Below are 14,136 nucleotides of genomic sequence, written 5' to 3' on the forward strand. Positions count from 1 at the left end.
TTGTCTCACTAGAATACAAAACAGTGTAATTAAAAGATATCCAGATTTCATTTTTGTTCAAGGAATCTGCGGGCTTTTAAGCCTTTGGAGGATTGTTCCTTTGTTTTTGGAAAAAACGTCGGAATACGTTTTGGGATTAGATAGAAAAATAACATGCCTTGATGTTGAACTCATCAGAGAATAAGACCATTGGGCTCAGCAAATGTGTTTCTATATAATCCTTTCAACAGATCCTTATTCGACTTCCCAAAGCACAATTTTCTCTGGATGTCAACAGAAAGCAGTGGTTTTACAAGCTGCTCGTTCTCTCCCATGGCCTTGTATGGTTTCATGGTTTGATGCTCAAAATGTGCCATGCATTTCAATGAGCGTTCAGACCTGTTAATCATTTCACACGTCAAGCTGGAAATCTTAATTGTAACCCTATAATACAGCAGTAGATCTCAAGCTTTCCCCACTGACCAGTGAACTCACTCTTTTGATGGAAGTACCATTAGTAAATGAGAATTAATTAGCTGGTTTAATAAGTAAATGTGCTGTGTGGAAGGTGGGTGGTTGTCTCAGTGAGAGAAGGCAGTAGTGAGTGGTTTTCAGCTTGCTGGATTCCTTTGTCGCTCTCTCTCTGCTCTGCTTTGCTCTAGGCATGTTTTGGTCCTCTAGATGTCCTTTTGACCTTTGTGGCCTGCGTTTATCTAAGTCCCAGCCAATCAGCTCCCTCTCTCCATCTCCCTTCCTCTCTACCTCCATCCCCCTCCCTCCATCCCTGCAGCCTGTTGTTTTGTTGGGAGCCTGTAGAGATAGGTGGAAGGCTGGAGAGGGTGGGACCTTCAACCATCCATCACCGTCTGACTGACGGTTCAATCTGATACCGAGATTCCATTTGCTCTGCTTTACACGCCACAATACAGGTAGTGTAGACAGGCTGGCAGACACACACACAGAATGGCGTGTGTGTGCGTCCGCGTGGGTCCTTCCATCACTCTAACTGCCCCCCCAGGGCTCATTACCTGTGTGCCAATCCTCTCTTCAATCTCCTCTTGTCTGTCTTGAGTGTGAGCGGTGGAGAATGAAAGGGAATGAGTTTGGGCTGAGTATCGCCAGGAATCAGCCAAACTATAATACCACTGCAGCTCCAGCTATTGTGGGGGAGACGGTTGGCAATCATAGAAGACACGGGCTCTTCACACTCAAACAAATAAAATGGTTGCTCTTTTGTTGTTGTTAGTGGCTCACTCCTTAGTAATGCCTCTTTGAAGCTATGTGCGTTGCCTGTGAAAAGGCCTGTTCTGACGGTAGAGGTTGAGTGGTGAACGCCGCTGAGGATAGCCATTCACTCTGCCTAGGTGGAGGAGTCAAAAGCAAGAGAAGAACAATTATTTAATCACATTGAGCTGGTTCCTTGTGGATCTGATGTTACTGTAGATGTCAGAGTTTAATTGAGGTGTTTAGGAATTAGTATTAGGCGTAATTAAAGTGGGATTGAGAGCACTGAATAGGGCTCAGGTGAACGTCAGTCTAAACTATCATGATCAAACCAATAATAACAGACTTTAGTGTTGGTTCATATTACTTCATAGCCGTAGACATGGAATGGAGACAGACATTGCCAATGTCATGTACTGGTATGTGATAGAACATGCTCTGATGCTATCAGCTGTCTGCCACAGTGATGACAGATAGCTGACCGAAGGTTTCCTCACATGGGAACGCCTCGTGTTCTGATAATACTCTCACATTCACCAACACATACTGACACTCATATAGCCAACACCAACACACACATATACGTTCAGAGCACAGGAGGTTGGTGGCACCTTAATTGGGGAGGACGGGCTCATGGTAAAGGCTGGAGCGGAATTAGTGGAATGGTATCAAACACATGGCTTCCAGGTGTTTGATGCCATTCCGTTTGCGCCGTTCCGGCCATTTATTATGAGCCGTCCTCCCCTCTGTAGCCTCCACTGTTTCAGAGATACAGGGGACATTGTTTTTTTATAGAGATAGGGTTTTGTTTCATTAAAGAGGAAATAAAATATATAGACTACAGCAGTCCCTCTCCTGCTGTCTCTTTCTCTGACATTATTGCACAAACGTACACTCAGGGGAAGGTTTGCTGCAGAGCTACAGATTGGCTGTGTCCTGGCTGACAGGGTGAGGGGCTGCAAACACGCATCTTTTCCCACCCGGTCAGTCTCCATGGAAACCCTATCTCACACACATACACATATACATTAAACATATATAAAGGGAGCTACTTGTACCGTTTACAGAAACTGATTTGTGAGAATATATCCTCCATATTTGACTTTTATTTAACAACGGAGACTAGCAAAACAAATAATTTGGCCTCATTTATACTGTACAATGTGTGTCATCTTCAGACTCAACTATGTATTAGTGCTATAAACTGTATCATTATTATTTTGTATAGCCAAGCCATGGAACTGGTTTGAGTTTTAGAGCAATGTTTCACTAAGGCTGTGTTTACACAGGCAGCCCAATTGGTATTTTGACCAGTCAGATCTTTAGCCAATTATCTGGGCAAAACATGAGAATTGGGCTGCCTGTGTAAACGCAGCCTCAGTTTATTAAATTAAATAAGTACTTATTCACATGAACAATAGAAATTAGGTTAAGGGGAGCCCCTGGTGGTCACTGGAGGAACAACATGATCATGCATGTGTGATGTAGCTTTGCCAGTGGTAAGCACATGCTGTGCATGCTTCAGGGATGCTCAGAATAGGTTTCTGCAGTTCAGTATGTAGCTTAGCATCAGGCAGACAGTTAATTGCTTCTAGTTGTGCATATCAGGCATTTACATGAGGTTGTTTTCTAGAAGACATCTACATTTATTGATTCATAAAATATAAACAAACGCAACAATTTCAACGATTTTACTGAGTTACAGATCATGTAAGGAAATCAGTCAATTGAAATAAATTCATTAGGCCCTTATCTATGGATTTCACATGACTGGGAATGCAGATATGCATCAGTTGGTCAAAGACACCTAAAAGAAAAGTAGGGTCATGGATCAGAAAACCAGTCAGTGTCTGGTGTGACCACCATTTGCCACATGCAGCGCGACACATCTAATTTGCATAGAGTTGATCAGGCTGTTGATTGTGGCCTATGGAATGTTGTACTACTCTTCTTCAATGGCTGTGCGAAATTGCTGGATATTAGCGGGAACTGGAGCATGCTGTCGTGCACGTCGATCCAGAGCATCCCAAACATGCCAATGTCTTGTGAATATGCAGACCATGGAAGAACTGGGACATTTTCAGCTTCCAGGAATTATGTACAGATTCTTACGACATGGGGTCGTGCATTATCATGCTGAAACATGAGGTGATGGAGGCGGATGAATGGCACGACAATAGGCCTCAGGATCTCGTCACGGTATCTCTGTGCATTCAAATTGACATCGATAAAATACAATTGTGTTTGTTGTGCGTCGCTTATGCCTGTCCATACCATAACCCCACTGCCACCATGGGGCACTCTGTTCACAACGTTGATATCAGCAAACCGCTGGCCCACACAACGCCATAAACGCTGTCGGTCATGTGCCTGGTACAGTTGAAACCGGGATTCAGCCATGAAGCTGAATGTGAGCATCGAATGTGAGCAGTTGTCCACTGAAGTCGGTTACGACAGCGAACTGCAGTCAAGTCAAGACCCTGGTGAGGATGATGAGATGAGCTTCCCTAAGTTTGTTCAGAAATTCTTTAGTTGTGGAAACCCACAGTTTAATCAGCTGTCCAGGTGGCTGGTCTCAGATGATCCCGCAGGTGAAGAAGCCAAATGTGGAGGTCCTGGACTGGCGTGGTTACACGTGATCTGTGGTTGTGAGGCCGGTTGAACATACTGCCAAATTCTCTAAAACGAAATAGGAGGTGGCTTGTTGTAGAGAAATTAACATTCAATTCATTGGAAACAGCTCTGGTGGACATTCCTGCAGTCAGCATGCCAATTTCACACTCACTCAAAACTTGAGACTTTTGCTGTGTGACAAAACTGCACAGTAGCCTTCTATTGTCCCCAGCACCTGTGTAATGATCATGCTGTTCAATCAGCTTCTTGATATGCCACACTTTTCAGATGGATGGATTATCTTGGCAAAGGAGAAATGCTCACTATCAGTGATGTAAACAAATTTGTGCACAACATTTGAGAGAAATAAGCTTTTTGTGCGTATGGAACATTTCTGACATCTTTTATTTCAGCTCATGAAACATGGGACCAGCAGTTTGATACTTTTGTTCAGTGTATAATGGTGGAAGGACTGTAAGGACTCTCAATGTTACAATAGCTTTACAGAAAGTGAAACGCTATCATTTGACTGGAGGTGTGGTCTAGACTAGACAAGCTTATTCCACCCCTCTCCATCGATATGTTGTGATTCCAGCAGCTCTTGTCTGTCTGGAGGAGCTATGTCCACTCAGTGAAGTTAAACCCAGGCCTGGAGTGAGATTAGCCCTTGAGATGAGTGGTGGCGGGGGGCATGCAATCACAACTAAGAGTATGCTAAATGAACTGCTTCCATCAGAGGCTCAACGTTTGATGTTGCTCCACTCCTCTTGAAGCCCTAAAGCGGTCTTCAGCATTCTGGCAGTGACAGACTGGCAATGTGTTTGATGTTGAAGGGTGAACTCCGTTTACTGCTGGGGGTAGCAAGCCAAGGCAATTGGAAATGGGGCTCTTTCCAAAGGATGGTGTGACATCAACTACAGAAATGACCTGTGGAGTAAAACAGCCCACTCTCCTGTGTCAGTGTCTCTGACCGCTGACCACTACCAGGAAGATCTGAGGTTTCAACTTCTACTCCTGGTCCCCTCCCACCCTCTGATCTCACATCAGACTGTGTAAATAGGGAGATTAAGTAGCTTGTTTCTGATTGGTCTAAAAGCAAATCTCTGACCTCTGACTCTGTCAGGGTCGTGTCACGATTTGGATGGATCACCTCCGATCCCCCATCAGGCCGAGCAGCAAAGCCCTGAGAAGTGCCAACTTCCAAGGGAGCCTGTCTATTCTCTAGTTAGTGACCTTGGCACTTTTCAAGGCCTGGCTCAATGATTAACCTGGACTAGTTTGTGCATGTTGTGTTTTCCCTCCCGTCTGGCATTGTGTACACAGTGTGGCTGGATTGATTTCTGTCTCGCTCTGCCTTCATCTGTGAAGTTCCTTGAGGGGGATGTGTTGTACAGAGTGGTGGGGTGTGTGTTTAAACACTGAGGCATGGCTGTCTCCTCTCATTAACACGTCTCACTGCAGCACAGCCAGGAAAGACCAGGAGGAATCATGAAAATTAAGTCACAGCAGCTCAATGTTTCACAGATATGCCTGATGTTTTGAACACATGCTTCTCTGAACTCAACGCCACTTTAATTGAATTGCTTATAATTGATGAATACAGGAAACACAAGATGGATTTCAATGGTCAGATTGTTGAAGCTAGAATCCTTAGTTGCTACATCCATTTTAGACTTATAATGTAATGATATATACCCATTGATTCTTGAACAATATAACTTGTAAATGTGTCATGAGCTTAGTTCAACTGTCGTCCCCCATCAGGCTCCAAAATATCAGCTTGTTTTTACTCTGTTTACAAACAATGTAAACAAACACTGAATAGCCTCAAAACATGGTTAAAACTGTAATTATGATGTCATAGATGGTCTGTTCTTGCATCCATAGCTCTATGAATTTGAGTGGTTACATTTCTCGAGGCCGTCCCTTAGCTTTTTACAAAAAAGGAGGCGGGGTGTCTAATGTTCCAAGGCTGATATTTGAAATGTCTCCAGGAAGACCTCTATTGAGATGCTGTTGTATTGTGATACTCATATCTGGCTGTGGGTCTCTCCTTCATTTACAGTCCAGTTTGAAGGGGCGGAGAAGTCCAGAATGTCGCCCACCAAGGAGGGTAAAGGAGGGCGTCCGCCCCGCATCCACTCCAGTTGCTGTCTGGTCAACACCAAGATGAGCTCTCTGGACCACTGCAGTGCTGCTCTGGGGGAACGCATTGACCCCTCCTTGTCCCTGGAGAGCCAGTTGTAAGTCATCCTCCCCTACTGTCTTTCTATCCACAGATTTATAATGACTAGTAATTCTATTCCTGTGATTCTCTCTAGGGATTTGGTACTTTTGTGTTGGTGCTTCTGAGGTAGAGCTGTGTGGAGATATTTGATTGTCTTTTGATGTTAGATAAGACACTTTCTCCACTTGACACTCTGTTTCATCCTCCCTCTTCTCTCCGCCCTGTAGCTGGTACCATGGAGCGATCAGCAGGACGGATGCGGAGTCTCTGCTGAGGCTGTGTAAAGAGGCCAGCTACCTGGTGAGGAACAGTGAGACCAGCAAGAACGACTTCTCCCTCTCACTCAAGTAAGACCCTTCCCATACATACTGTCCACTACACACAAGTAATCAGTGTACAGTTGATGACACACCACCCTCTCACACACTAGAGAATATACAGCACCCAGTACCTACTGTGCCTTCCGAAAGTATTCCTACCTCTTTTGACTTATTCCATATTTTGTTGTTACAGCCTGAATTCAACATTTATTATTTTGATTGAATGCATTTCGATTGAATCCACATAATACCCCATAATAACAAAGTGAAAACATGTTTTTAAAATGTTTGCAAACTTATTGAAAATTAAATACAGAAATATCTCATTTACATAAGTATTCATACCCCTGTGCTATGACACTCCAAATTGAGCTCAGGTGCATCCAATTTCCTTTGATCACCCTTGAGCTGTCGCTACAACTTGATTGGAGTCCACCTGTGGCCAATTCAATTGTTTGGATAATAATTAGAAGGTAACACACCTGTCTGTATAAGGTCCCACAGTTGACAGTGCATGTCAGAGCTGTCCGTAGATCTCCGAGATAGAATTGTGATGAGGCATATATCTGGGGAAGGGTATAAAACAATTTCTAGAGTGTTGAAAGTTTCCAAGAGCACAGTGGTCTCCATCATCAGAAAATTGAAAAAATATGGAACGACTCTGCCTGGAGCTGGCCGTCTGACCGAACCGGGCAACATGGACCTTGGTCAGGGAGGTGACCAAGATTGGTGAAGTACTGTGGAGACTGTTGTCCTTCTGACAGGTTCTCCCATCTCAGCCAAGAAACTCTGAAGTTCTTTGGCTGTTTCTTGGCTGAGATGGGAGAACCTGTCAGAAGGACAACAGTCTCTACAGTACTTCACCAATCTGGGTTTTATGGTAGCGTGGTCAGACGGAAGCCGCTACTGAGAAAAAGGCACATGACAGAACGCCTAGAATTTGCAAAAATGCCGAAAGATTCTGTGGTCTGATGAGACAATTGTTCTCTTAGGCCTGAATACAAAGCGCTATGCCTGGAGAAAACCAGGCACAGCTCATCATCTGTCTATCCTCATCCCTACTTGAAGCATGGTGGTGGCAGCATCATGCTATGTGGATGCGATTCAGCGGCAGGGACTGGGAGACTGGTAATGACAGAGGGAACAATGAATGGAGCCAAATACAGGCAAATCCTTGATGAGAACCATCTTCAGAGTGCAAATTACCTTAGACTGGGGCGAAGATTTACGTTCTAACAGTACAATGACCACAAGCATACAGCCAAAGTAACGGTGGAATGGTTTCAGAACAAGAATGTGAAAGTCCTTGAGTGGCCCAGAGAAAGCCGAGACTTGAATCACATTGAAAATCTGTGGAAAGATGGAAGGTGCTTCTACAAAGTATTGACTTCATGTAAATTAGAGGTTTCATTTTCAATAAATGTGCATTTCTAAAAACATGTTTTGACTTTGTCATTATGGGGTATAATGTGTAGATGGGTGAGAAAATAAATTGACTTAATCCATTTTGAATTCAGGCTGTAACATGACAAAATGTGGAATAAGTCAAGCGGTATGAATACTTTCTGAAGGCACTATATACAGTATGACACACACACACACACACACACACACACACACACACACACACNTTCACTGTTGACGTTGAGACTGGTGTTTTGCGGGTACTATTTAATGAAGCTGCCAGTTGAGGACTTGTGAGGCGTCTGTTTCTCAAACTAGACACACTAATGTACTTGTCCTCTTGCTCAGTTGTGCACCGGGGCCTCCCACTCCTCTTTCCAATTCTGGTTAGAGTCAGTTTGCGCTGTTCTGTGAAGGGAGTAGTACACAGTGTTGTACGAGTACTTCAGTTTCTTTGCAATTTTTCGCATGGAATAGCCTTCATTTCTCAGAAGAAGAATAGACTGATGAGTTTCAGAAGAAAGTTCTTTGTTTCTGGCCATTTTGAGCCTGTAATCAAACCCACAAATGCTGACGCTTAGGCCTGAATGCAAAGCACTATGTCTGGAGAAAACCAGGCACAGCACATCACCTGTCTAACCTCATCCCTACTGTGAAGCATGGTGGTGGCAGCATCATGCTATGTGGATGCGATTAAGCGGCAGAGACTGGAAGACTGGTAATGATAGAGGGAACAATGAATGGAGCCAAATAGTCAAATCCTTGATGAGAACCTGCTTCAGAGTGTAAATGACCTTAGACTGGGGCGAAGATTTAAGTTCCAACAGGACAATGACCCCAAGCATACAGCCAAAGCAACGCTGGAATGGCTTCAGAACAAGAATGTAAAAGTCCTTGAGTGACCCAGCCAAAGCCCAGACTTGAATCCCATTGAAAATATGTGGAAACATGGAAGGTGCATCTACAAAGTATTGACTTTATGTAAATTAGTTATTTAATTTTCAATACATTTGCAAACATTTCATTTTTTTATTTATTTTTTTGACTTTGTCATTATGGGTTACTGTGTGTAGATGGGTGAGAAAAAAATCTACTTAATCCATTTTGAATTTAGGAGGTAACACGACAAAATGTGGAATAAGTCAAGGGGCATGAATACTTTCTGAAGGCACTATATACAATTTTACACACACTTCACTGAGGGTGTTCACGGGTTATCATAGAGTAGAGTTCTATTGATAGAGTACCAGGTCAACACACAGTACAGCACCATTATTCTGCCTCCAGGAGTCTTCCTCACCTCCTACCTACCTGCTGACTGTCTCTTCAGTATGGTTATACACATCACCTTTAAGAACCCTGTCCTTCCTACATGATGCCCTCCCACCTCCACCAGGTAACATCTCTGGCCCCACTGACTTGCCCAGAACTGAATTCATAATGCCCCCTAGCTGACCTCTGCCCCCTGACTGTGACCTGTCTCCAGGCCAGCGGAGGGTTCAGGGGACAGGCCCTGATTTGTTTAGTCTGGTCTGACATTTGACTGGAGGGTAGCTTAAAGGGTCTCGCTGCACAGCTGGCATTCACCTCCACAGGGCAGTCACATCCCATCGACTCAGAAGGCTCTGAGGGCTCACACCACCGCAGGGAGCCAGCCAACTGATGAGTGTCAGCGGGCTGCCATTTCACCAGCACACAGCAATACCTGGCTGAGAAAAACATTTCACCACAGGGGCAGAGAAATATGAGCTGCAGAGAGGATAACTGCTTGAGTTATGGCCATGGAAGACAGTTCTACAGTATTATTGTCACCTTTCTTCAGATACAAACTGGCATTTGTGTTCTTTTGTTATTCACAATAAAGCACATATCTGTCGATAAAGTCAGCGATAGATTAGATACGTTGCAGCGGGAGGAAAAGCCGTTGCTGGTCCCAAGGACGCTCCTCGTCAGCCTGCTTTAGGCTCATCTCTGCTGGCAGGAGGAGATGATGCTGTCCAGAGCTGCTCCACTGCTCCTCACACTGACTGACTGCTCATTTCATTACCAGAGCTCTGGGACTCTGCTCTGGCCTGCCAGGGGGGACACACAGGGAATTAGACTGGTGGGATTGATTGGACAGACAGTGCTGGGCCATTGGCTGGACTGTCTGGTGCAGTAGACTGGTAGGCCTTATTGGATAGACAGGGCTGGGGTTGTTTGGGGTGACTTTTTTTAACTAGGCAAGTCAGTAGGCAAATTCGTAGGCAAATTCTTATTTACAATGACGGCCTACCCCGGCCAAACCCGGACGACGCTGGGCCAATTGTGCGGCGCCCTATGAGGCTCCCAATCATGTCCGGATGTGATTCGAACCAGGGACTGTAGTGATGCCTCTTGCACTGAGATGCAGTGCCTCAGACTGCTGCGCCACTCGGGAGGTCACTAGGACACGTCCCATGCTGTGTCTGAGGGGGTGGAGGAGAGCAGTGTTGATCTCCAGTAGGAGCTGTCCTTCTCAGTCAGAGCCCACGCACTGTGGCCTTTCAGCCAGCAGCACTGAACCTCTGACCCTGTCAGTCCGGCTGCCTCCATGGCCAGTCACTGTAGTAGAAAGTCATATTGACTCTGAGTTCAAAGTTCAAACGCGTAGACTTCGGAGTGTGTCTACGACCACCAATGTCCATCCCAGAATAATGGGACTAATCCAGAAAGGAGTGATGGAATGAATTGTTCCGTGTCTGTGTGCTTGTGAACCATAAATCATAGTTGTGTAAAAGGCTGTTTACAACACACCCTTTGTTGGACCTCCTGCACAGATCAGTGGAGATGTCATCCACACAGGGCAGAGGGCAAAGGCAGGAAGGCAGATATTTCTAAACCGCTCTGGTGTGTGTGGTGGATCATGTGCCTGTGTCCTGCCAGCGTGACTGTGTTTGTTGTGCAGTACTGGTAGGAAGCAGAGGAGGTTGTAGGGTCATTCAGATCAACCCAGTAAACAATCAGCGGGTTGATTCATGGAGCCGGCAGTGGGGAGGGGGTGACACAGAGTTCAGTCTGCTCATGTTGGAGCCTCCTTCTCCTGCTTCCTAGAAACCTTTGTGGCAGAGGCTGGAAACCCAATGTGTAGGTCAGCTACTCCATGTTGGCAGATGCTGAAACCTCTGTGGCAGAGGCTAGAGACCCTGTGTTTAGATACTCCATGTCTGGAGCTGCTGAAACATTCATGGGGCCAATTCGGCGACACGTTTGTGCTTTGCATCATTGATGAAGGCCCAGACTTTCACTAACCATGAGTCTCGAGAGTCTTTTGACAGGGAGAGAGGGTACCTTGTCTCTGTCTCTCTCTCCTCTCTTCTCTCTCCTCCTCTCTGAAGATGAGTGGTCTTTTAGGTGCATAAAACACATTTAGCCTTTCACTGGTCTCTGTCTCTGTCTCTCTCCTCCTCTCTCTCTCTCTCTCTCTCTCTCTCTCCCCCTCTCTTCTCTCTTCTCTCTTCTCTCTCCTCTCTGAAGATGAGTGGTCTTTTAGGTGCATAAAACACATTTAGCCTTTCACTGGTCTCTGAGAGGCGTAGCTCTGCCTCCTCCCCCTAGGGAGGGGTTTTACACAGCCGGGTTTACGGGCTGACTGAGGTAGAAAATAAACCGTTGATGAAAGAGGAAAACAATGATTTATGCAACAAAATGTGTTGATGCTATAACACATGGGAAACCAGAAAGCCTTGGAGTTGTAGAAAGAACAACAAAAGCTCTCCGGTGTTGGCAGTTGAACTCATGTCAGGAGAGGCAAAAGTGTCTCAGAAAAGTGTCTTCTCTTTGTCTTTCTTGTGAGAGACACCGGGCTCTCCCAGTTTGTTATGGAGTGCGTGGTTCAGTGCAGTTCAGTGCACAGTTCAATGCGTTTTATTAATGCATGTTTTCTTCTTGGATATTACCACACCTGGAATGGTTCCCAAATGAAACACAACAACAACACAGCTTTGTGTTTTGTACAATCTAGTTGACCTATAATGAGCAGCACCAACCACATTCTTGTTTTTAAAGTCACTCTAAACCACGAGGAACAGGTATGGTCATGTCCTGATCATGTTTGTAATCCTTCCAGTCAGACACGCTCTGTTTGTGGCTGCCGCAGTACGTATTAAACCGGAAGACTAGCTATTCGGGACATTTCCTGTCCCACAATGCTTCATAAGGTCATGGCTTTCTTTCTGGATCATTATCTTCTGTTGGGTGAGTTTGGCTTCTCTGAAGCCATGGATTTATTACATTGAAGCATCATTCGTGGTGCAGTCTAATATATGGGAGGTAGAGATAAACGATGACGGCTGTCAGCCTATTTCTCTGCTGTGGGGATGAGAGGGTTCAAGTGAAAGTCATAGACCCCGGTGAACAGGACACCAGACCTCCAGAGGGAAATTAATCCCGATTAGACAATAAAAGCGCACAACTAAATAGGATACGATAACAAACACAAAAGGCCCAGTCTTGTCAGAAATAGCCCTACATTTCTGTTATCAGACAGCAGTGAGTAGTGGTCTGTTGCGCCGTTGTCTCTGAGTCTCCACGGAGCTGAAACGCGATAAGCGTAGCTAAACGCTGACGGGTAAGGAAATCTTAGTTAAAAATTATTTTTTTCCCTATTGATGTGTTTAGCTTTTTAAGTGGTGTGCTCGTGTAACCCAAGGCCTATCTCCTCAAGCTGTTGATGAATCAAACACACTTTGCCTTCAGAGTGGCCTCTCCTCTCCTGGCCCAGCTTAAGAAGCAGCAACACAGTGACTGCATCCCAAATGGACACCCTAATTCCCTATATAGTGCACTACTTTTGGCCTAAGCCCTAAATGGGGAGCAGGGTGCATTTTGGGATGTAGGCAGTGAACCGGCTGTGTGACTAGAGATATCTGTCCTCATCTACTCCAACCAATAAACTTTGATTTTATGAACATCCTAGTAATGACAGAGACGTATTCAACTGGAGGAGCTGGCTGGCTGATCAGGCTCAGTGATGGAGGAGGCTGAAACTAGCTGTATTTACTTCACTTTTATAGCAGCAGAGAAACCCTGCAGTCTCCCTCAGCTCTCTTATAAAACGATCATCCACCTCTCCTCACGCTAGATGCTCTCAATCTCCCTCGTTTCTTTTACGGTCTCTGTCTCCCCCTCTCCGACTCCTCTCTCCTTCTATCTCCGCCTCTCTAACCATACTTTTAGTGCAGAAACTATACATGTCAAGGCTGTGACTTGCCAGTCTTACAGCAGCAATGTGTTGAAGAGAAGATATGAGAGAATTCTTGTTGACTGTCCTTCATCTGCATTGGTCCTTACTAGTTCCATCGTGTCACACTAAGGTTTTGTCTCTTGGTTCATGAACTGATGAAAGATATGACTTACAGCAAGTATTTGCCTCTGATGTTTTGAGAAATGTCATTTTTAATGGTTATTGTCGCTTAATTGAACCTGTTAAATTTCCTCTTGATCCTAATGTTCTCTCCATGGCTTTGTTTCTGCTGGTGTCTTGAGATAATATGGCTTCAGGCTTTTCAAATGTATTTATAAGATAAGGGAAGTATGGACATCTCATTTAAGATGCCCAGCAATTTGTGCTTTCTGCTGATAATGGACACACACACACAGAGACAGAATGGATAAGAAAACATATTTCCATCTTTGAATGCCACTCCCCTCTTATGGGAACAGGAAGTCATTGCAGTCCATCACTGTCTGGCTGTTATTCCACTGTTTTATTTCTGTTGACAGGAGAGGTGACACCTGCTCTGCTAAATATTGTATATATACTTTTCCTAACTGTGTAAGTCCTCCGGGTGAGCTGATTCTGCAGTATCTTTGGCATTGCACAATGCAAACAGAAGGGGAAAAAACATTCTCTGGGACCATGAGTCTGTGTTAAAAAAAGAAAAAGAAAAAAGGTTTCTGATAAATGGTCTCCTGAGGACTTTTCCGCTAGCCCCTCTCCCCCTCTACCTCACCATCTCCCTCTTCTTCTCTCTCTCCCTTTTCCCCCTGTTCCACTCTTCCTCGCTATCTTCCTCTCTCTCTTTCTCCCCTCTACCTCACCATGTCCCTCTTTCTCTCTCTCTCCTTCCCCTCTCTCTCTCATCCCTCTCTCTTCCTCTTCTCCACTCCTCCTCTCCTTCTATGTGATCAAAGGCCTGTGTCACTGCCCTCCTCCCTGCAGCTTCTGTCTAGTGCAGCGTAATGGTTTTTATACAGCCACATTTCTCATTAAGACAAGGCTCCAGAGCAGGAGATTACTTAAGAGCTGTAAAGCACACAGATCCAAGGCTCCGGCTCAGCCCTAGAAATACTGAAGGGAGCACAGCACAGCCCAGGGAGCTTTTAATTTGCTCTGCATTTATTAACTGG

At 45.0% G+C, this 14,136-nt stretch overlaps 1 protein-coding gene across 1 annotated transcript in view; it reads left to right on the forward strand.

The window, feature by feature from the left end:
* LOC112069401 (SH2 domain-containing adapter protein F) overlaps positions 1–14,136 on the forward strand; it is a gene marked incomplete at its 5' end in the record, with an annotated part of 34,358 nt that overhangs the window by 14,719 nt on the left and 5,503 nt on the right. The window contains 2 exons of the mRNA XM_024136736.2: positions 5,882–6,059; positions 6,271–6,390. Coding sequence (XP_023992504.1) covers positions 5,882–6,059; positions 6,271–6,390 — 298 coding nt within the window. The remainder of the gene's footprint in view (positions 1–5,881; positions 6,060–6,270; positions 6,391–14,136) is intronic.

Source organism: Salvelinus sp. IW2-2015, unplaced genomic scaffold, assembly GCF_002910315.2.
Source record: "Salvelinus sp. IW2-2015 unplaced genomic scaffold, ASM291031v2 Un_scaffold1002, whole genome shotgun sequence".
NCBI lineage: Eukaryota > Metazoa > Chordata > Actinopteri > Salmoniformes > Salmonidae > Salvelinus > Salvelinus sp. IW2-2015.